The following is a 22,821-nucleotide window of genomic DNA, read 5'->3' on the forward strand; positions in this document are numbered from 1 at the left end:
AACGAGCTTGAAATCTCAGGATTTTGGACGCTCGACTTCGTGGACTGAGCGGTTGAGATTTTCACGTAAAATTTAGAGTGAATTGGAGCGTAGCTGGATCGTTGTCCACTCGGGGAAGAATGAAAATTCAATGATCGAAATAAGCGATGAAAATGATGGCGTTTTGCGGAATTTTTTAAGGGAAAGTTTATTGAAAATTTTTAGGAAAAGCGAGTTCGCGGATGCTTCGATTTGTTCACGGTTTCAGGAAGTGATTAATTCGAATTACTTTTAAAATATCTTTTCACCTGATGTTCACGTTTTAAGTGATGTTGCCCCACTCCCAAAACTGAGAGGCGTTTTGGCAGCTTTGACAGCTCGACAACGTTTTCGTGAACCGACTTTTCCGTTGGATTTTCTCTCTTACTCTTTGACGTTGCAAGACTTGTGGAAGTTGGTAGGATTTTTAGTCGCAAAAAACGAAAAACGGTCGTCCGAGATTCCATTTTGCAGGATTTTTATTCACTCAAATACAAATATTGAAAATGTGAGGAAACTTTGAAGAGTTTGCGGGGATTGTGCGAGCGCATCGAGTGTTCCCGAAATTCGAGTTTTCGCGCTTCAATTTTAGCTCAAATTAATATTTTATTTTGTTCGTGTGATCGACGCAGGTTTCGTCGACTCGTTTCATGGCGTTGCGTCTTCAGCCTCGACGACCCTCGACTCGTAAGAATTTTTGAACAAGTTGTTCCACCTGTTGAGAAAATAGAGGAAAATTCATGTTTTTGAAAAGAGTTTTCGAAAGAACGTGCAATCGTTTAACTCACTCAATCGCGGATTGACATTTTCCAGGATTGAGGCCAGCCTTTGCTTGAGCTTGTTGCAGTTCCGTACCGCTGATTATGTCTTCTCTCGGAGATTCCGAGACCAGTGAGTTCCGGACCTATTCGAAGGATCGATTTTTCAATTCGATCAACAATCGAATAAACTTTTGATCGATTCTCGTCGATTTAATCGCGAAACTTGCTTGAGATGTTTTACTCACACGTTCGACGGCTGAGAACACTCTGATCAAGTTTCGTCCAGCTAATTGTTCGAGTTCTGTCCTCGTCCAGGATGTCTCGTTATTCCGATTATCGTAGAGGTGATCAAAGAGATCGGGAAACTTGGAAACGTCCTCCAAACCTCGTGGAAGTCTGAAAAAACGACTCGAATGAGCGACCGAGTTGTTGTTCCATTTTGACGAGAACAAAAATGTCTTGTGATCGTTGAAATCTTACGAATCTACACCGTCGTAATCTGCCCCGATTCCAACGTGCTCGACACCGATCAAGTTTTTAATGTAGTTGATGTGATCTGAAAAAAGAAGGATTAAAAAAAGCAACGAATGGATGAAACTCGATTAAGTTTCCCTCGATTACTATCGCCCTCCAACGGCGCGTACCAGCGACATCTTGCAACGTGGCGTTTCGGGTTTTGTCGCAATTCACGAAACCGGAATAGAAATTCACCATGACCACTCCTTGGTTGCGTTTCTGTCGAAAACGAAACGAAAGTTAATCGATCGCCGCGAGATTTGACGAAGATTTTTCGCAATCGTTGCAATTTCACTTTCGCATATACTCACGAGTGAAAAAAGAACGTCGTCCGGGACGTTTCGATAGTTCCTGCAGAGAGAGAAAGCTGAGGAATGGGAAAATATGACCGGGGCTTTCGACACTTGCAAAACATCCCTCATAACGTCGTGGGAAACGTGGGAAAGGTCGACCATGATTCCCAAGCGATTCATCTCCAGGACCACCGCCTGCGGTTCCCGTTCGAATTTTCGAGCATCAGTGAGAGATTAAAAGCATTGAAAAAAATCCTTTTCGTTAATGTTTTTTAGAAAGAATTCTCACCCTTCCGAATTCCGTGAGTCTGTAAACCGGTTTGTCCTCGACAGGGGACGCATCGGCCCTAAAAAGTGAATTTTAGCAAAAAAAAAATTAGTCCTCATTTTCACGTCCGAGTTATCATGTTAGTTTTTGTTGACAAACTGACCACGGAGTATTGCAAACGTGTGTGAGGGTCATGTAGCGCACTCCGAGCTCGTGATAAAGCCTCAAAACCGCTAAGCTCGAGTCCATGGAGTGACCACCCTCGACAGCGATCATCGATGCTATTTTTCCGCTGTGCCAGGCAGGCTCGATCTCAGAAGCGCTCGTCACCAATTCCAAATGCTCCGGATACTTTTTAACGAGCCTTTTTATAACGTCGATTTGCCTGAGAGTCAGCTGCACCGAGTCCTTGTACTGGGACTTGCAGTCGGTGTAGGCGACCCAAAACTGTTCAACGATTCATCGATTTCGTGTTAATTATTGCCGGAAAGTAGAATAAATGTTAATATTTTAAAATGTCTTAAATAACGCGAAATAAAACGAAGAAAAAATAGGCTTAGTTCATACAAAGTGGAAAGTGTCTCCAGATGGCACTCGAGTGATAAATAACAATCAGGTGCTTTGTAGAAGCAGAAAAGACAGATTTACATGGACCAACGCGGAGCCTGTGTTCATTTTTGTATGATTTTGCCACTTTTTTGTAAGCTAGCTTGACAGTTAAAATGAATCGAAATAACGCACATTCATGTTTGTACGGTTTTGTATGAAATTAACGAAAATGACAATTGTAATTGAAAATTTGGAATTGTCGGAGAGTTTTTCAGATCATTTCGTCGGTCTCGAATGTTGCAAACTTCAGTGCCATGGTTTTATTATAAAATAAACATTGAAATCACTGATTTTCAAAAATATTGTTCAAACCTTCTCCTGGATACGAAAGCATCAAACTTTTTCGTGCCCTGTAATTTGTTTTTCGTTCGAATATGGTCGAATCTACGAAAATTTCATACTCGAATATCGGCACCGAATTTATCTAATTGAGTTGAAAATAAGTTTACCTGGCCGCCGACTTTTCCAGCTACGAGGCGAGGCAAATCGGTAAAACAGCTGCGACATCCGGATCTGCCCCAGGTGGGATCGTCCGTGAGGTTTTTTTCGAAGGGAAAGTCCTCGAGTTTGTTGTTGAGTTTTTCGTAGATATTGAACGGCAGGTCATTGTGTCTTGAGGGAATTTTACAAACGTGTACCGGTGAAAATTCAATTCGAGTTTCTGAAATTTCGATAAACCACGAGTAAATACGCTTACCCGTCGATCAACGGGGCGTAATCAAGAGCGTGCCTTCCCCTGAAAGAGCGATTGACGTTGAGACCGATCGCCAGGCCGGCAACCATCGTTACGACGACCGCAAACATCCCAACGTTGACGCACAGCATTTTCTTCCGGCAAATAGCTGAACCGCTTTTTTCTGTAATCCCAGAAAAATTTCATCCCAAAATTAGCACTTGTGACGCACTCGCGATCAGAATGATTAAAAAAATAAATCAATCATCCGCGACAATCGCGAAAGATGATGCGCCGAATAAAAATCGACAGCGTTATCTCCCTCGGGAGATGAATCAATGTCGCAATCTATCGCGAAATCCAAGGCTTGGAATCCGACAACGATAAAACGGAAACCGAATCGGGACGATGGGTTCGTGGAGCTCCGAATCGAAGGCGGAAAAGTTTCCAATCGTAACGAATCTCACAGATAACAGCAACTACTGTCAATTCTTTTCATTCCCATCGCAATTGTTTCAAAATCATCGTAAAAATCATCGATTTACTGCCTTCGTGTTAATACGAATAAAAATATTTACCCATTTTTCCAAAATAATGAATGAGCTTCGCTACTACGGCAATTCCTGCTCCAACCGTGCACTAATATACTCGACTAATACTTTTCTCTCAAATCGAGACGAGCGATGTTTGTCAATAAAATCCGCAGAGCTGTCGGAGATCCATAGACACGTGTGTACGCTCGTATTTATCGGTGCTTAATTTTCATTGGAACGTTCTCAGAACTTAAGACACTGACATAAGTATGAAAAGCCCATTTGAGAATGAGAAAGTGTATTTCGTTCGACGATTTTCTTTTCATGAGGAAAAACGTCAGTTATTTTTCGACAAATTTCATCATTTTTGTGCAACTTGTAACGAGCTTGATCGAAGCAGTTTTTTTACTATTTTTGACTGTTCGATGTTTGATTTTGAAAACACGCGATTTCGTCGATCTTCACTATTTTTGCCACTTGATACTCTACAACGGAGCTCAGTTCGTCGAACATTAGCAGCTTTTCGGGCCTTTACGTCGTCGAGAATAAGGTGACAATTGACTGAATTAGATTCAATTGAATTTGCATCATCATCAGTTCGTTTGCTCGCCTATTAACGGATTTTGAAGGGGCTAAGCCCCTTCAAAATTCGTTCGATGTAATAAGTCTGAGACTCCTGACTTATCTTTTTTTTTTTTCAATTCCCAAACATGTATTATCGTTGCTCACGCGTGGCTGGGTATTCGATAATCGATTTTTACGATAAACAGAATTTTAGAAAAGCTTTTTCCAATCGTGGATCAAATTTATTCGATTTTTAGTAAAAATTTTGAAATTTTATGGTTTTTGTTATTCAAAAGATTTTTGACTCGTTCGCTTGATTTTTTGGGCAAGATAAATTCAACTGTCATTTTTAAAAGTGACAAAAATGCAGTGATAAAGAAGTGAAATTTAATATTTGTAGGCACGTACATATAAACGAGGACGAAAAATTCGAACTTTTAATAAATGAAAAAAAGTAAATTCAAAATTTTTGAAAATTAAAATTAACAACTTTGTTAATTTTTCAAAATAATTGATTAACAGTTTTATCAATTAATTGAAATCATCGATGGGAAAATTGATGGATTGGATCATTTTTTATGGATCGTTGAAATAAACTGAAAAAAAATTTAGTCCATTAGTTTTTTCCATCAATGAATTCAATTCATTCGTGAAGATTGTTAGAATTTTTATTCCAAGAGTTAAGAAAACGGATGGACTGGAGTTCTACAATTTTTAGGTATTTCATATACTTACATAATCGGTTATTGCGTCGTATTAGCGGAGAATCGAGTGTCCAGCACTTCTGCAGCCAAATATACGACTGTTAAAAGATTAAGATGGATAGTGATGCCATGAAATGAATCCAGATAGAGAATCTTGGTTTTGCTGATAAAAAAAGATCCGAAGATTTCTTCCGCTATTTCCCCCATTCTTGTCCGTGCATAGAGCCATATCAGTGAAGAAAATGTCAGCTTCAACGAGTTCAGAATGATTTTTTCTTCTTGTTCGCTTGTTCGTCGGAAGCACGTTTGAAATGTGCGCTCAAACTTGGCTGAAGGAGCGAACCAATCGTTGATGATCAAGTCGCCGCTAGGATTTGGACCAATGAGAAAACGCCAGCTGGGATTCCGAGTTTTTGACAGAAGCCAACGTGTAGTATAAAGCCGCCGCGTACGGACGACGTGCTTTGCCCTGAGATAAAAAAATAAGTCTCTATTCTATTTCCCGCTTCTCCGAGCGGTATTCTTCGTCCAACAGCACTGAAACAACAAAAATCAAAGCCTCGACGTTTTTTATTTCTTTTGTTCGTCGGTCCAAGTCTTTCTTCCAGAAGAAAATAGTGCAATAACTCCGAGATATTCTCTACCAAAGGTAACAACGTCTTAACCCCTCTCTATCGTCAAGAAATTTATTTATCCGATTCATTTTGAGCGCTCTTTTTCCTTGAATTATAATCGGTAATTGATTTTCGGAAAACATAATTTTCGAAAAATCCTTTTTCCGTCATCGTATTTCAGTTATCATCGGTTATAAAGACTTTTTTGTACGTTTTGTAAGGTTTCGATCCAAGGATGTTTCTGGTCGTTTCTATCAATCAATTCCACATAGCACAACCGTTATTAATTCATCGTTTATCCATTTTCGGTGTTTTTATCCAATCCTCTTCTCAAAATTTGACCATTCATTGAAATTTTCGTGTTGCACTAACGATTAAGCGAGCTAGAGCAGAAACAAAATCATTACTTGATTGCTAAATAATCGTTAAATAATTGTATTTTCGAAATACATTCAATCTTTTTTCTTGAAACAAATCAATTTTTTCAGACTGTCAGTAACTAACTCAAAAATGAAGCTCAACACATCAATCCTGTCACTTTTGGTGGTCCTTGGGGTAGCAACAACAATTTCTGCACTCAAACCCGGTGACTGTGAAGGTAATAAATTTTTATCATTAATTTTCTCTCTTGCGCAGCAAGATGAATTACAATTAAACAGCTTCAGGAAGTAGAAATTTAGGAATAGAATTCTCCCACTTGTACGATCACCCATTGTTTTTTTATCAATAATATTGCTCAATATTTTAAACATTCCGGTTGAATCTGAATAATTATTCTTTCGGTATCATTCATGGATGTTAACTTATCGAGACTGCTAATCCTGCCATATGGCTGACAATGCGTGTTCAGCTGTAACTAATCGCGTTGCCATGTAGCAGGCTGTTCAGAAAAAGGTCTTAGCATACACAAAATTACCGGTGATACTTTGAGTTTTTGACATTGTTGATTAACGTAATGACAGACATTTAAAATAAACTATTGTGGACATAAAATCTTGCAAAATTATTCCAATTATTGAGTAAGCATATATTATTCCTGATACCGCATACATATTCGTTTGCTCCTTCCGACACAACTTCTCAGTTACACTCGTTTTTTGTGAGTTTTCATGGTTTCTTGCGAATTTGAATAGAGTTTGGATATATTTCCCAGTGAATTATTTGCCCAAGAAGAAGTTTTTGCTCTCAATAATAGTAATCTAAATATTTATGGTTTGGTCATCCCCAAATTGGCTACATTTCACACGTTGAATTTCTTTTTCAGTGTGCATAGCAACAGTAGAGAAATTTGCAAAGACTCTAAGCGACGAGGTCAAAAGTAATCCTAAAAAGATTGAGGAAGCGTTCAAAACTTTCTGTGCAAAGACAAAATCCAAGGAGAACAGATTCGTGAGTGATATTTCTAAATTTTATTTGTTTTTTTATAAATACTGTGTCATATAAATTATTTGACAAGCGACGATGCCGAGAACGGATAAAAAAACTGAACTGTTCTTTTACAGTGTTACTATATGGGTGGTCTTCCGGAATCAGCGACTGGAATTCTCGTTGAGCTAAGTAAACCGCTCTCGTGGTCACTGCCAGCTGACAAAATATGTGAAAAACTTAAGAAAAAAGATGCACAAATCTGCGACCTACATTTCGGTAAATGAGAACGTTTTTGTCATCGCGAAAAGATTTTTTATTAAATTATTTATGATTCTCATTTTATTTCTCAAAGTGAAAATTGTCTGTTGTCATTTTAATCGTTAAAACTATTTTACAGAGAAACAAATAGATTTGGACACGGTTGACTTGAAGAAGCTCAAAGTGAGAGACTTGAAGAAAATTCTGAGCAATTGGGATGAGTCGTGCGACGGATGTCTCGAGAAAAACGATTTTATAAAACGTATCGAAGAGCTCAAGCCATCGAAATACACGCCGAGTCCTAAAACCGATCTCTGAGCGAGCAAATCATCAGGTGTCCTCGAATCAATCGCGCTTCATTCACGACGCATTTGCTGTTCAAAGGATCATTTGTTTTCTCCTATTTTCTTTTTTTCTTTATTTCATAAAGAAAAACAACATAAACAAATATAAGATTATAATGCGTACTTCCCGAAGAGTTTTTACATCGGGACTCGAGACGAATCTCCGATCACTAAATTCTAACTTTAACCATTTTGTTCGTTACTTTTGTCTTTGCAGACTTTTTGTTCCATTAACGAGAGAGAGAGAGCAGATAATTGTAATTGTGTTGATAAATTTTTTCGTCTCGCTCCAATGTATTCGAAGGGAGGCCGAGTTTTTAGGAGGGAAGAGATAAATAATTTGTACCTGTGTATAGTGTATAAATGTGATTTTAATCGAGAATTTTTCCAGCCCCTTTTCAAGTCAATGCACAATTTTCGAACGAAAAAAGCAAAAACTAAGAATTTTTATCGAAATTACGAAAATTGACGTTTTCCCTTAATTTTTTTAACACAATCGTGGAAACAAGGGGAAAAAATTTTCGGTTGAAAATGAATGTATCAATGGAAAAACAAGGATCGGAAAACTGCATTTTTTGACTGCCCCCCCCCCCCCCCCCGCATTGACTTGTCTCAATAGTAAAATACTTGAACGAAGAATCGTAACGTTTTCACCGACATTTATCATTTTTGCATGTCCACACTCGACACAACACACACACACACACACACACACACACACACACACACACACACACACACACATGCAAATACATCTGAAAATGAGAACAAACAAACAACACATCATTTTTGTTAACGTTCATATATGACAAGGAATGCGAGAAAACGTAAGTTATCGACGAGAATGAATTGTTTATAATAAAATCCTATTTCCTTTATATGGATTACAATGCTTTTATCTCTTTTTCATCTTTGCTCGACGTCTCGCCCAGTTTAAAGTACGATTCACTGGAGGGGCTGACTAAAAAATAAGCGAAAATTTAACTCTAAGGTCTTTTTACAGATGCTGTTCAATGCAGGAAATTGAGTTTGTAGTCCGATGCTTCATACGATTATCGAAGGAAACTCAAATATTTGAAGTTTGAATACGAGCTTCATAGAGCGAAGTTTATTTAGGTTTGCAGTCCGGCGGATCGCTCCACTTCCCATCGCTCTGGCACGTTATCGAGCCTTTTGTAACTCCGCCGGGGCACTTATAGCTGAGCACCTCTTGGTACAAGTACGATCGACCGTAAACAGTGACTCCCGGTGGGATTTTCGGTTTGCCGCAGGATATTTCTGCAAAATAATGAATCGACCGGAAAACTTTGAGAATTTCCATTCACCTCGAGTTTAAAAACTTTTATTTTTGTCTCGGCACCTCAAACTCAGTCGAGATACTTACTCGAACACTTTCCCAGGATTCTCGACCACTTTCCGTTGGCCAAACACTTCGCGTTTGCTTGCCCGTACACTCGATAGCCTCGGGCACATTCGTACGTTACTGTAACTCCGAAAACGTATTCGCTCATCTCAGCGCTCGTCTCGTTCAAGCGAGCGTTGGAAATCTTTGGTGGATTTTTGCACAAAACCCCTGAAAAAATTGCTTTAAGGTAACTCCTGTACTGCATGCTAGTCCATTGAGTGCTAAATTTTAAAAACGCTTTTAGACCAAGTTTAACGTACCGATTAAATTCATTGCTAGTATTAAAAACGCTAGTTTTGTAAAAGCATCAACTGATAAATGCGAATTTCCACGCTGACACATTTTCACTGCTATTTTTTAAAGGATCATCTGCCTTTTTTCATCGACTTCATTGCAACGAATCTCATTTTGTTCGTCAACCGGTCCTCTACGAATCCACCGTGTAGTTGATTCTTTAACTCGATCGTTTCACTGTTGCAGCTGATTGTTCATTAAGTGAAAAAACTTTTTCATTCATAATTTATCTCAGGAATGAGTCGAGGAACAAAAAAATGAGACTTGGTGGAATAAAATCGGTTAAAAAATAGAGATGATTCTTTGAAAAATAGCTGTGAAAACGTTTTGATAGTTTTGCAAAACTATCATTTTTAATATTTTTTCACGTTTATAAAATATGCTTGAATACATATCTGCTAATAATAAGTTTAATCGGTACACGTTGAACTTGGTCTAAAAGCGTTTTGAAAATTTACCACTCATTTGACTAGCGTGCAGTACAGGAGTTACCTGAAGGACAAGAAATAATCGCGGATTGGAAAATTCGAAGGGGAAAGAAAACAGCAGAAATAGTGAGAGAAAATTTTCGAAGGGAAACTTTTCTGTCGAGTCGAACGATTTTATGAAATTCTTACGATTGCATGTCGGCAACGCTGACCAATTGCCCCCTGGCAGGCAGCTCACGGTTTCGGGACCTCCAAGGTCGTAACCCGTTTCGCATCGAAGCTTCAAAGTGTCGTTGACCTTTCGTATCGTCGTTTCAGTATCGTCGCCATCAACGATGTAAGCGTTCGAAGGTATCTTTGTGGAAAAATTGAACAAAAGCCAGAATCAGTCGGTACTTTAGCGAAAGTTTTTTCCTTATTTTATCTTCTCTAACGAGTCGGATACTAACTTTTAGTGGGGAGCACGTAATCCGTTGGCAAATATCAACTTTCTCGATAAAAAGCTTGGCTAACTTTGATTCGTCAACGTTTTCATGACGAATTTGCCATTTCCCTTGGTCTCCGCAGACCCAAGTTAGATTTTCGTACTCCTTTTCGCCCCCGATAATTTCGAGGTCGATTTTCGTGTCGTTTGGACAAAAGAGAGCGAACTCGTCTTCGAACTGAACGCCTTTGAGGCTAAAATACAAATTTCCCAAGGTTCCTTCGATTATTTTCGAATAATTCGTAGCCGTTTCGTTCGCGGATTGGTTCGCAAACGAAAGACCTATGACAGGATGATCGTGCGAGGGGCACTCGCGTTTTGGGCACCCGCGCTCCTCCGACGACCAGTTTTCGTTCTCGAGGCACACTCTCGAGAAGTTGAGTCCGGACCCGTAGCCCCGGTTACAGGAGACGAAGATTTTCGTGCCCGGAGTAAAAGCGATTGTTTCCTCTCGCTTCGAGTTTTCATTTTCCGCGTCATTTTCCCCGGCAAGTTCATCGAAGAGCTCGATTTCGGTCTCGCCGTCGGCCGATTCCTCAATTTCTTTAGTGCCGTTCCGCAGAGTCGGCAAAGCTTTCGTTTCTTCGGATTTCCCCTCGGCGAAAATCTCGATTTCTCTCTCCCCCTCGAGGAAGAATATTCTTCCATTTTGAAGCTTTTTCGGCGTGGCACACCGGAGCCTCACGCAGTCGGGGACGTGGCCCGCCCAGGTCCCGTCGCCCGAGCACTGCAGTCGAAACTCAACGAGCAAGTTCCTGTTCCCCCGAAATTTGTAACCCTCGTGACAAGAGAAACCGAGGACGTCGCCGAAGGAGAAAACTGAAGAAATATTTTGGCCCGTCGCCGCCCCGGATTTCGACGGCCCCAAAGTCTCGTTCGATTTCTTATAAGCTGGCAAAATCGTCGACTGCTTCGTCGAAATGTAGCCGTGCTGGATTCTGCTCAACAAAAAATTAAAAATTTCTTCCCCCTCGAGGTAAACGCGAGTAAAAAAACATGACGTCGACTCACATTTTGGGTGGCAGGCATCCCGATGGGACGCACCTCGGTCTGACGTGGTCCCATTTCCCTGTTTCGAGACAGGTCAAGTAACGCTCGCCGGACAAACGAAAGGCTTCGTCGCACTTGAACTCGAGTTGCTGGCCCACCTGAAATATCGTCCAAACCTTTGAGAAACGGTGCGACCGAGATGAAAGCGCGGAACAAAAAAATCAACGGAAAAGGTCACTCGTCGATGGGAAATGATCGTCGAAATCACCTGAAGTATCGAAACGTCGTCTCTCTCGTGTTCCTCGATGATGTATTCGATGTCCCCGTTCTCAGGTGCGAGTAAATTTTTGCAAGTAACACCTGAAAAAAATGGGGGGATGAGATTCCTCGGGGCTTGGATCGAATTTTTGGCAATTTTCATCTCACCAATGCAGATCGGTTGGTTCCCACTCCAGTGTCCGTTGGCGTTGCACACTCTGTGAGGATTTCCTCGGAGCTCGTATCCCTCCTGGCAATTGTAATTAATTTCGTCTCCGTACATGAAAGATTTTCCGGTTATACGGCCCCGGGGAAAATATCCCGGGTGGCCACATTTAATTTCTGGAATAAAGAAAAAGCCCGATAAAGTCGCAGTTTTATCATCGGAGAGTGCGTATCATCGATCGATTACGAATCCAATGTGGAAAGCGTTCCGAGGAAGATTTTCTTCGCTCACTCGTGCAAATGGGCTCACGATGACCTTCCCACTGGCCGTGCTTGAGACACTTTCGACTGTAATTCGAACCGAACCAATTTCCGACTCGGACGGAATGGCCCGTTTCACACCAATATCCAGCCTCGGAACCGTCCTCGCTGAGGCTGATGTAACCACTCGTTGGTGGCGCGGGCGTTGGACAACCCCGGCAAAAAACGGCGTCGAGGATCTGCGGACGATCGAAAGAAAGAGTTTCTTCAAATTTTCCGTCTGACAAAAGCATTCGAAATTTTTCCAGAATCGAAGTTTTTTTATTTGATTAATTCTATTGAAGTCTCGAAATTCTTTTCAATTTTATTTCACCCGAAAAGAGCGCTCTTTCGTGACAGAAAATTTGGGAAAAATTATTGAAAAATGCTCGCTCGGAGCGTCTTTCTCCCGGGAAAAATACTTGCTTGAATGCCGCCACGAATGTGCCGCCGCGTTTGTGCCCAAGCGACGATCGAGCCGTGATAACTTTCGCAGGTTCGACTCAGTCTCGTGACATCCTCGTGGCTGAGAGTCTCGTCCCAGATATCGAGATAGCTGAGTTTCCCGAGGAATGCTTCGGACGCAGAGAAGCCCCCGCCCAGTCGATCCTGCTCCTGGCCAATGACGATGCTTCCGTTGGCCCCGATTTCTGTCCCTTTCGCCAACAGCGTACCATTGTCCCTTAAGACCCCGTCGACGTAAGCGTGCCAGGCGCCGTCCTCGCTTCTCCAATCGACGCACAAAAAGTGCCAGTAACCGTCGTTCAACGTTATGTCGGTAACGACTTCCTCGCCGTTCACGTACAACACGAAGCTTGGAGAAAAAAATAGAGTTTTTAAAAAAACTAAAGAAAAGTGGGATTCGCTAAATATTTAGTAACAAAAATATCGATAAAAAGGCTCAGCAAAAATGCAACGAAAAATAGCGGCTCACTGGAGACTCTGGGGTCCGGGTGACCCGTTCTAAGGACCGAGGCTCAAGCGTGTACTCTTGTGATGGCCAGAAAAATGGAAAATTTTTTTATCAGGTATTCTCCAAGTAGAAAAAATTGTAACGAAAAACCGAAAATGAGCACCTCGCAAAATGGATTTTTTGTTCAAACTGTCTCCATTTTTTTAAATCGACATTTTTACAAATCCCTCGTCCAGAGGTCTAAGCTGTTATTACAATAAATGAGTGGCATAATTTTGGTCTGGATCGGATTAATAGTTGTTTAGTAGTCCACGCCGCGACTGATGCAAAAGAAATCAATAAATCAGGTTTTTTCGCTCGCTGCAATAGCATCGCTGCCTCAACGAGTTCTCGATCAATTACCCATTGTAATCGGTGACGGTGAGAGCGTTGTCCTGGTACTTGGTCGCGTATGACAGAACAGTGCCATAATTGAAAGTGTCGACGGATTGGAGCCAAAGACAAACGGTCAACTGGAAAGGAACAAAAAATACAACTTTTCATCAGGCGAGGCTGAGAAATTTTCGGGTTCCTTCTAAAGCGAGTTATTAACCTCCGTAACGTTCTTTTTGGGGCCCTTCATAATGACGTAGTCGTTGGTACCAACTTCCGAAAAGTTCAGGACGAAATCAGGAGTCAATTCTGCAATCGATTATTCGCAACAGTCAGAGAATCGTTTGGCTGAAGATTCGATGGATTTTACAACGGCGATCGATTCGTTCGATCCCTCGACTCCTCGATCGTCGCTTTACTATTTTCTTTGTACCTGTTTCGCAATTCGATCCACTGTAAGTAAGCGGACACTCGCAGGTGTAATTGAGAAGCCCGTTTACGCACTTGCCACCGTTCAAACACGGCGGAACTTTGCAATGATTTGTCCTTGCTGCGCAATCCTCGCCTTCGTATCCATCCGGACAGACGCATCTGTTTTTTCATTTTTCAAACTCAAATATTAATCGAAGCAAGAAGCGAGAAATCGGATCGATTAAGTTCAGCGATCGTCGACAATAAAGCGATCAGTCAACCGAATTCTGCGCTTCAAATTTTTTATTTAATCACGAAACATCCGAGTCGATCTCGAGCCATTTTTCCATGCTTTCATCAACGCTTCGTGGGAAGAAAAACTGAAATTTGGTGACTCACCTGTAACTGTTTCTTGTAGCGTTGATCTCGTACACGTTGAGACAAATGGCGTTTGGATGACAGGGAATCCAATCGCAGGGCAACAAGTTGCAACGCAAACCGAGAAATCCGGGCTTGCACAAACATTGCCACGTAGCATCGACGGTTATGCAAGTCGAGCCTTCCTCGCAAGTCCAAGGCTCGCAATGGTTCATAACTATCTCGCAAAAATCACCTGCGAACGGCAGTTCAATTGAAAAAATGAAAATTCGAAGATTTTTAGAATCTTTGAAAGACAGGCGGGGAGCAACGACGGAGGGAAAGCTCGAAATTTTACGTTGGAATTGAGAAAATTATCGGAGGCTTGTGAAGTCTTGTGAAACGGTTTAAAAAGTTGAGGAAGAATTTTAAAAATTTGGCAGGAAAGGCGTAAGGATTGAAGTTACCTTCGAAACCATTTTTGCACGCGCAGTGAAAATCTTTTTCCGTACTGATGCAAGATCCACCGTTTTGACAAGGACTCAGCGAACACTCGTCAATATAAATCTGTGGGAAAAACCCAAACTTTCGATTACTACGGCCAGAAGACTTTATCACATTTTCAATAAATTATACGAATTTTTATGGACCTGACAATTTCGCCCGGTGAATCCAGCTTTGCAGTTACAAGAGTACGAAAATTCTGTGGCGTTCGTATCCAAAAAGCTGCAATCGCCTTCGTTCAAACACGGCGACGATTCGCAAGCGTTTTGACGTCTCTCGCACGTCGAACCTTGAGATGGACGAAAGATGTAACATTTTTTAAATAAAACGAATTGAGACGAAAAAGAAAATGAAAAACGTCACATTTCCGCTCATTTTTTTGAGTATAAATATTTCAAAGCAAAAACTAAAATGAAATCATCATTTTTTCACTTTTCTTTAATATTTCTCTTTTCCATGAAACCAAAAGACATTAAAATTCGAAAATAACGAGAATCCAACGCTATTATCAAGGATTTGGATTAGTTTTTTACTGTTTAGCTCGCTTTTCAGAGTATTTTTCCTCACCGAGATAATTTTCGGGACAGTCGCAGCTAAAGTTGTCGTTTTCGGAGGTGCAATTGCCCCCATTTTTGCAGGGCATTGTAAGGCAGGGATCGAGGATTTTTGGGGCGGTTATGCAATCCTCCAAGCTGGTCGATCCTCTGTCATTTGTCGTTTTGTCGTCTGGGCAAACGTGGCAAAATGTTTTTCCATAATCCGGTTGGTAAGAGCCGAGATTACAGGTCGTGCAGGGCTCCAGACCAGCTGAAGAAACTTGGTGGACTTTGCGACGCGAGAAATGGCCGGGTTTGCAAACCGCTGTTCGAGCAATTACGAATTGATAAAAAGCGATTAATTTCTGCTCAAACTCGAAGAAAAAATTGTCCACGAAACAAACTGTTATTGCGTCGCACTAAATTCAGGCAGTTTTCGATGAAATTTCGCTGAAAAATGACCGACTCACGTAGGCAATCTGACAGCTTTTTCGTATGCATTTTCCTGGTGAACGTGTGCGCTGGACATTTAAGGCATTTGGTTGCTGCCGTTGAATTTTGGTATTCACCGAAGTAGCAGGCTTGGCACTGGTCTCTCGTCGTATTGTGGAAAGTACCCATGGGACATTTGGCTGTAAACGAATGCAGTTTCGAATTGAAATGGGGAAAATATTGATTGGTTAATTTTTGGTTGAATTGTTTTAGTTTCAAACGAATTTTGGATGCAGACTCACTGCAATTGTGTTTTTTGAAGACGCGACCGACTTGGCAAATTTCTCGAGCTTCCTTGAAAATCGTATTGAAATTGAGCGCCAGTTTAGCGATCTCCTGATGAGTTTTGTTGCTCAGCGAATTCAGTTTACCAGATTTCGTCATCGCTCCTATTTTCTCTCGCAATTTTTCGATCCCGACTTTTGGATTGTTCCGATTCTCGGCTAAGATTTTACCTGAGCAATTCACAAAGTTCGTGAGCTTCGATCAGCAGCGGACTTTGACAAATTATTGGGCGGGAATTGCTGTTGGCGCATCGAGGGAAATTTTTACCAATGAAACGAAACTTCATCTCGATTTTGCTCTTTTTCTTCTTCCCTCGTGGCTTGTTCTTCGGCTTGCTCGTCGTCTTTGAGGAAAGGCGCGGAACGCGGGAACCCTTCGACCCCGTTTTCCCAGCATCGACGCCGCTCAGCGTACGCTTCCGTCGACCGAGAGCGTTCGAAGCAACTTCGTTGTCTTCCGTTATTTCTTCTTCGCATTTTGAATCGTATTTTATGAGAGTGCAGTCGATTTCATTCCCACAAGCGTCGAGGATGTTCGAGTTCAGATTTCCGGCAATCTGATCGGTCAACTTGACGAAACGATCATTGAAATTAATGATTTTACAAGGTAAATGGAGATTTTCAAAAGCAGTGAACTTCAAATGAGTTTTTTGTAGTAAAAAGTCGATTTTCGGTCTTTCCTGCAAGTCTATAAATCTGAAAATAATCATCGTGGTACCTCGTGAATCACTGTCGAATTATCGCAAACAGTGGAATTGCCCTGTAGAATCACGTCGACGTCCCGACCAATGGAATTCGGAATTTCCATCACTGAATAAAAAAAATTCGAAAGATCAGCTAAACGGTCGAAGAAAACGCAAAAACTCGCATAATCAACTTTGTAGAGCGTTAAATTCTCTACGAAAAAGGTCCTGACGGCGTTTCTCTATTTCCAGTAAATCAGTCTCCAGAGCGGTTACAAGGAACCGTTGGTTTTCGAGGGTCGTTCGAAAGACGAGAATTTTCAAGGTGGTTTCGACGCGCTCTCGGGAGTAAACGACTGAAGTTAGAGAAATATCGTCGGGAGCTTTTTCGTGGGAAATTTGATGCTCTACAATATTGGTCCTATGCTTTTTTCTCCCATCTCTAACCGTTTTGCTGTAAAACAGCTCGGAGAGCGGGTGTCCTCAAACTGTCGAAATTATTGATTAAGCAAAAGGAAGTTTGAGTAAAAAAGTGTAACGAGGATTTCCAAGCTGTCCAAAATGAGGGCACGAAACGTTCTCAAAACGGGTGGATAAAAAACAGCAATTCTTACGAGAGCACTCAGGAAAGTACGTGTTGTTCCAGCCCTTTCCTTCGAGCCCACAAGTCAGGATCAAATCGCTTTCGTGATCGAACGCCACGGCGTAGCCGTCTTCACAAGTAATCACACATTTGACAGCGCCGCCCTCAAAGTCCTCGCAATTCGCTTGGCCGTTTGGTACAACGGGAAAGTTTTGGCAAGTGTCTTGAAAAAAAATCAACATTTTTCAATCTCATGAAAAATTCGTGCGAATTCCCACGCGAGAATTCCGTTTTCCACTCACCCTCGACAGTCACGTTGATGACGCATTTTGCAGAATTATCGAAAGGGTCGGTGGCGTCGTAGAAAATTTGTGTTCTCCCGAGTGGACAGTCGCATTCGGCTTTCGAATGACTTTTCTTCACTTTCACTGAGCCTCCCGAGTTGTCGTGGAATATTGGCTCGCTCCAAGTGACCTTTTCCTCGCCCGATTGCCTCACGGTCAAAAAGACTGGCGGGTCGACGCAGTTCTCAATCGTCGGAGGTTCCTCATCTGCACAGAAAATAAAAAAACTCGAACAATCATTGAAAAATGTAAGAATTCGAAAATCCGAATTTCCGTTGCAGGAAAACTCGAAGATTCGTCACGGAAAAAGTTGCAGACAAAGCGAACGTGCTCACCGACTACCCGGACGAAGAACTTGCATTTCGCTTTATTTCCGCTCGAGTCCTGGGCGACGTAAACTATTTTGTGTAATCCAATTCTCGCTCTCCACGGCAGCTTGACGTGCGGTTTGCTCCAGACGTTCGGAGCCTTGTCAGAGTTGTCAGCAGCCACTGGGACCGTCCAATTGACCAGCGCGTAGTCCTTGCCTCTGACGGTTTGCCAGGTTGAGTTTTTCGGGCAAGTTATAGTCGGGGAAGTGTTATCTGAAATTCGACAATTCTCGATCGACTTTCGTCCCCCGAATTTCGTATTCCAGGGAAGGAATTTCTGGATTTACGAGTTCAGGAATTTCGCGTGGAAAATGAATTGCCTGAGCAGGGGAAGAAAAACGGCGTTTACCGATGCACTGGTTGGTGGTGTGTCTCTGTGACCAAATCCCATTTTTCCCAGAACAGTGTCGAGTCTTTGGACCGACGAGGAGGAAGCCCTGTTGGCAGGAAAACGTGCAGTTCGATTGAAACGCCAATTTTTTCGGCCCCGTACAGATCTCCGGAGTGACATTTCCATTGGCGAGTTTTCTCAGCGGTTCGCACTTTATTTCTATCCCGAAAAAAGAAATTTCACTGTCATATCGAGTTCGCAGCTGATCGCAGAAGCTGAGATTGCTTCGCGGGACTCACGTTTGCAGGTGACCTTGAGACCGTCCCACCTCGACAAGGGCAAGCAATTCCTCACTTTGCTGCCTCGCAGCTGGAAGCCACTGTCGCACCTGAATTGACACCGCGTGTCGATCGGGTACGCCGTCAAGTTGGCAGCTTTTACTTTTTTCTCGTTCTCCTCGTGCTGGCATCGGATTCGACCGTGCATCGGTGCTCTCAGGGCCGCGCAGGTCTTCACTTCGTTTATAAAATCCAAATTCAGGTACGAAATTCCCGTCAACTTGCTTACGGAATATCGATCGGTTTTTAACTTTTTTCCTATTTTTACTTACGCAGACATTGCGGCTCGACGCCGGACCATACCCCGTCGTTACGACACAGCCTTATACTGTCGCCGATCAAGTTGAACCCGATTCTGCATCGGAGACCGCAAGCTGCGTTGACAACGTTGCTGCAAGCACTCGCCTTTACGAAGTAACCGTTCTCCGGAACTTTTAGCTTCGGGCACCTTATCGCTGGGTTTTAACAGTTTCAAACAAATTTGAAATATCAATAAAGACATTTTTTAAAATGGAAACGGCGTTGTTTAAAAAACGTTGTTGAAAATCTGTCGAACCGAAACAATGAATTTGAAAGTATCGAAAGATCGAAAGCTCCGTCGATGCGCAACTTCAAACCTCGGAGCCTCAAGATCTCGTTTTTGACTTGACGTTTTCGCTGGGTCGTTTATCCTCAGTGGGTTTTCAGTGGGAGCTAATTTCTCGTAACAAATTAATTGTTGCCTCGTGCTCATGCTTCGCTCGAGAGGCTAACGCTGCGGTTTGGATTGCTCTCGTTATGGAGGAAAGGACGAAGGAGACCGGCGGCAAAAAGCCCGCTGATCAGGTCGCAAAGAAAAAGTTTTTGGAGGAACTCGCTCAAAAGAATGAAATCATTCGAGAAAGATGGTTCAAACGTTACGGTTGGCTCGTCGAGGAGTATCGGTAAAGTAAAAAGAATCGTTAACTTTGAAGATAATTTGGTACTTTTGGTATATAAACTTCTGCCACGTGAAATTATTCCGAATCGTGCAGGCAAGCCCACGAAGCGATGAAGCAGTTGTGCAAGGACAAACGTGCCGTCGTCCACGAGCACGAGCACGCGGATCATCGATCATTGTTGGAAAGGAGCGTTGGAACGATTCCTAAAACTACGAATGGATCGGTGAGCACACGAGGCCGTTGATTATAAAAATCCACTGACGATATTCGTCACTTGATTTCGTCGAGCAAACCGACACGCGAAAGCACAGAGTATTTAAAGTTTTCGTTGAAGGATATTTTAGCTCGAAAGTGCGTTTGTTTGTCGTTCCCTCACGCCCCGGCCGAGCAATCGATCTACGCTAGCGAAGCCGCGAGTGAAAGTTAGTCGTTGAATAAAATCGTCGTATTTTTTAGTACGGCTGGCTCGTGACGAGAAAAGAATTTTGCGTGGACGTGCCCAGCTCGTATATCGTCAAATATCCGAATCCTCTGGACGAGGTTGCCACGATTCCTGGGGATGTGCCGACTTTGGCATGTGGCAAAGGCTTGTATTGACGGCCTCCCAGCCAAGCCAAGATTGTTTGGTCAAGCCTGGCAAAAGGACCCCGACGCCAGAGGAAAATCGACGGTGCGGAAGCGATCGAAGAAACTTTCTCTCTGTCAAGTCTCGAATTTCGGGAGTAGCAAACTGCCAAATTCTTGTTGAATAAACTCGAGCAAACCTTCGCAGTTTTCACCATCCGTAATGAATCCCGGTGCACAGACACAATCTTCCGGAGAAGTTGCAGGCGTTTTGAACGTCACGTGATTGACGTTCGAGCACGGAGTGCATTGGCTGTTCGAATCGATGGGCCTGTCTCCAGGATCGAAAGTGCCGTTCGGGCAAGCTGAAAATGAGATAAAACTCGGTTGAAACAGGGCGGCGAACGCACCGCAAGAAGCAGCATCTCGATCCATTACACATTTTTCTACCAAAATAAAATAACGAAAAAAATGGTGAGCGTGCGAATGGTGATCGAAATTCAATTTCGATGCTTCGCGCGCTCGCTTTACTGACGCTGACAAAACCCTTTGAGCCCGGATCCGAAATAACCACGGGGACAGAGACACGCGTAGTGCCCGGTCGCTGTCCCGCAAGCACACGTCGCCAATTCGTCGCAACAGTCCGCGAGCTCTTCGCTGCTGTTTTTTGGTGAGCACAGCCGATTGCAGTCGCTCGATCGACTCACAGGCACGTAGCGTCCGGCTTTCAGATCTGCGCAATTAATTTCAACTTGAACAAAAGTATTTCAATACTCAAAAGACGAGAATGCGCAAATTCGTCGGATAAATAAGAAGAAAAAACGAAAAAATATTCAAAAAATCGAAAAAGTTGGGAAACATTTTTTCTGACTCGGCACGCGCGTAAGATCGAACGTAAAAGTGAGCAGGGATCTCGGAAGGTGAAAAAATACGTCGAGACGTTTGATAGGGAAGGCGAAAAAGGTTTGAAAGATTGTAAAAACAACGAAAAGCCCTTTTTCTCGTTTCCTCGTTGCCCGCCTCGACGTTCAGGTGTTTAAAAATCCCCTGGCCGTTTCTGAACGTACCGCGATGCAAGGCTCGCCTCGCGAGGGCCTCAAACTCGGGGAACGAGTCGAGGAGATAGCTGTGAGTGTAGCCAGGCTGGCTCGCGATATCGTGAAGTTCTTCGACGTTGCCAGTCCGAATGCCGAAAGTAAAAATCGTCGCGCCGATATTTTTCAAGTGTTTAGCTGCGGGCCGCGGATCCCCGCTGTTGCTGAAACCGTCCGTTATGAGGAAAACAACTTTCTCGGATCCCTCCCGACTGCTCTGTAAAATAGCCTTAAAAACGGTAAAGAAAAGCCGAAATTATTTGGAGGAAGAAGAATTGAGTAATTTCGAACGATTCGTCAATCGATCGATCTCGATCGACTTTTTTTCATCCCCTTCCCGGGAGCTTACGAACAGAGAAAAAGCTTTCCACCGACCAGCGCTTCCAAGAGAGCTCCGCGTGTGTAAGTCCCTCCTCCGGTGTACGAAACATTGCTCAATTGTTTATTGAGCAACTGGCATTTTTGTTGGTCGTTATCGGTTTTGGAGATTTGATCGATGTGTCGAAGGATGTGTCTCTTGCCAGCGAAGGTGACGACCGCGACCCTCGTGGCGTTAGGTTCGACCGTAAAATCGGAGAGTAATTTTCTCACGAAATTCAACTCGCTGCGGAAGTTTGCGAGGCCGACGGAGGCGGAGGCGTCGACGAGGAACACGAGCTCGACCTTGACCACGACAAAATTCTTATTTCAGTGCTCATTCGTAGTGAGAAATGAGCGTTTCGTTCGTTCCGAGGGAAATTCGGTGTTTCGGAGCGCCAATTTAGCGAGCGATCGGTGAGGAGAGTTCGAATTGGCGTTAGAGTTCGTACCTGATCAGTTTTGTCGCGAATGTGGTCGACGTGGATCTTGAGAAGGCGGGCGAGAACGTTGACCTTGCTCTGGAGAATCCGTTCGGGGTTTTCGAGGTACTGCATTCGACGAAGGCGCTCGAATTCGGTCGCGTTATCGCTGCTCTCGAGAACGAAATCCGTGTCGAAATGCTCGATCAGTAGTTTCGTTATTTCGGAGATGTTTCCGGAGTTTTGAGCACGCGAGGTGGAAAGTGTGGCCACTGCGAGGAGGAGAATCAACGAATGAAGAATTTTCACAAACATTTTTACTCGTACGAGAAAAAAAATGGGATCGCGAACGAGTGATGGTTGAACGGCCGAATTTTTCGAACGTTCGAACGTTTCTGTCGTCACGGGGCAATGGCTCCGACTGTGCTTCGTCGAATAAACACTATCTCAGAGCTTCGGAAAAGTCTTTCTCGTCGGAGGATCGCAAGCATCGTTCAACCGCGTGTCAGTAGAAACGAGAGAACAAGCGAGTCTTTGTTCCATTTATAAACGCAAACATCCATTCGCATTTTGTACAAAAAACGTCATTTCTTCGCGTACGATTCATCAAGTGAAACCGCGAGGAAGCCTTCGACGAGGGACCTTGAAAAATTTCACGAAAAACTCTCTGGAGCCGATTCCCTCATCTTCGTCTTTCTTTTTTTACAGTCAATAATTCTTCACTTCTTTTTTTCCTTCCCTCTCAGACTCGAAGAAAAACGACGCGATGCCTTGACAAATCCGACGATTCCGTACAAAAATATTGCCAAAAAGCCATTTTTTTCGAGTCAGCTTTTCCCAGCAACAAACTCATCGATCAGCGATTTTTTCCTCTCCGTTCTCTCGAGCCCAGCAACGGTGCTCACTCTTCAAAGTGCCCTCGAAATTAGCGAGTTCTCGAGTCCCGTGGCTATGGGGAAACAAGTTTTTCGCAGCAGCCGCAGCCTCGTAAATAATGCTGAGAAATAACGTACGTCAAAATTGCTCGGTACTTCGTATCCTTTTTATAGAATCTTCGATATATGATATTACGACGAGTTACACGAACGTACGCACACG

General features: G+C 42.9%; 3 protein-coding genes across 4 annotated transcripts; 1 reads left to right on the top strand and 2 right to left on the bottom strand.

The window, feature by feature from the left end:
• Nucleotides 1–479: 479 nt before the first annotated feature.
• LOC122412746 (dipeptidase 1-like) lies at nucleotides 480–5,175 on the bottom strand. 2 transcript variants are annotated; one of them, XM_043422547.1, is made up of 11 exons: nucleotides 4,971–5,175; nucleotides 3,163–3,322; nucleotides 2,915–3,077; nucleotides 2,020–2,303; nucleotides 1,878–1,935; nucleotides 1,607–1,783; nucleotides 1,424–1,514; nucleotides 1,260–1,335; nucleotides 1,025–1,175; nucleotides 807–922; nucleotides 480–733 (listed from the first exon to the last, which is right to left on the bottom strand). In XM_043422547.1, exons 2-11 carry the CDS (start codon nucleotides 3,288–3,290, stop codon nucleotides 667–669), a joined length of 1,311 nt encoding a protein of 436 aa, XP_043278482.1. In that variant the 5' UTR covers nucleotides 3,291–3,322; nucleotides 4,971–5,175; the 3' UTR covers nucleotides 480–666. The 2 variants fall into 2 exon arrangements, with proteins under 2 accessions (XP_043278482.1, XP_043278481.1); XM_043422546.1 differs by lacking the exon at nucleotides 4,971–5,175 and adding an exon at nucleotides 3,717–4,201.
• Nucleotides 5,176–5,360: 185 nt separating this feature from the next.
• On the top strand, nucleotides 5,361–8,401 carry Manf (mesencephalic astrocyte-derived neurotrophic factor). Its single transcript, XM_043422548.1, has 5 exons — nucleotides 5,361–5,588; nucleotides 6,042–6,151; nucleotides 6,818–6,942; nucleotides 7,056–7,197; nucleotides 7,319–8,401. The coding sequence occupies exons 2-5, from the start codon at nucleotides 6,064–6,066 to the stop codon at nucleotides 7,495–7,497; spliced, it is 534 nt and encodes a 177-aa protein (XP_043278483.1). The 5' UTR covers nucleotides 5,361–5,588; nucleotides 6,042–6,063; the 3' UTR covers nucleotides 7,498–8,401.
• Nucleotides 8,356–22,253, bottom strand: LOC122412742 (sushi, von Willebrand factor type A, EGF and pentraxin domain-containing protein 1-like). Its single transcript, XM_043422538.1, has 31 exons — nucleotides 21,754–22,253; nucleotides 21,320–21,607; nucleotides 20,918–21,173; nucleotides 20,386–20,583; nucleotides 20,051–20,215; nucleotides 18,639–18,821; nucleotides 18,328–18,543; nucleotides 18,047–18,247; nucleotides 17,662–17,910; nucleotides 17,285–17,533; nucleotides 17,014–17,205; nucleotides 16,435–16,526; nucleotides 15,985–16,285; nucleotides 15,675–15,887; nucleotides 15,411–15,572; nucleotides 14,972–15,265; nucleotides 14,551–14,693; nucleotides 14,368–14,467; nucleotides 13,943–14,156; nucleotides 13,566–13,723; nucleotides 13,353–13,441; nucleotides 13,163–13,272; nucleotides 12,274–12,661; nucleotides 11,840–12,047; nucleotides 11,551–11,724; nucleotides 11,393–11,484; nucleotides 11,146–11,282; nucleotides 10,100–11,072; nucleotides 9,840–10,005; nucleotides 8,908–9,096; nucleotides 8,356–8,801 (listed from the first exon to the last, which is right to left on the bottom strand). The coding sequence occupies exons 1-31, from the start codon at nucleotides 22,036–22,038 to the stop codon at nucleotides 8,632–8,634; spliced, it is 6,855 nt and encodes a 2,284-aa protein (XP_043278473.1). The 5' UTR covers nucleotides 22,039–22,253; the 3' UTR covers nucleotides 8,356–8,631.
• Nucleotides 22,254–22,821: the final 568 nt, after the last annotated feature.

This window comes from Venturia canescens, chromosome 6, assembly GCF_019457755.1.
Source record: "Venturia canescens isolate UGA chromosome 6, ASM1945775v1, whole genome shotgun sequence".
In the NCBI taxonomy this organism is placed as follows: domain Eukaryota; kingdom Metazoa; phylum Arthropoda; class Insecta; order Hymenoptera; family Ichneumonidae; genus Venturia; species Venturia canescens.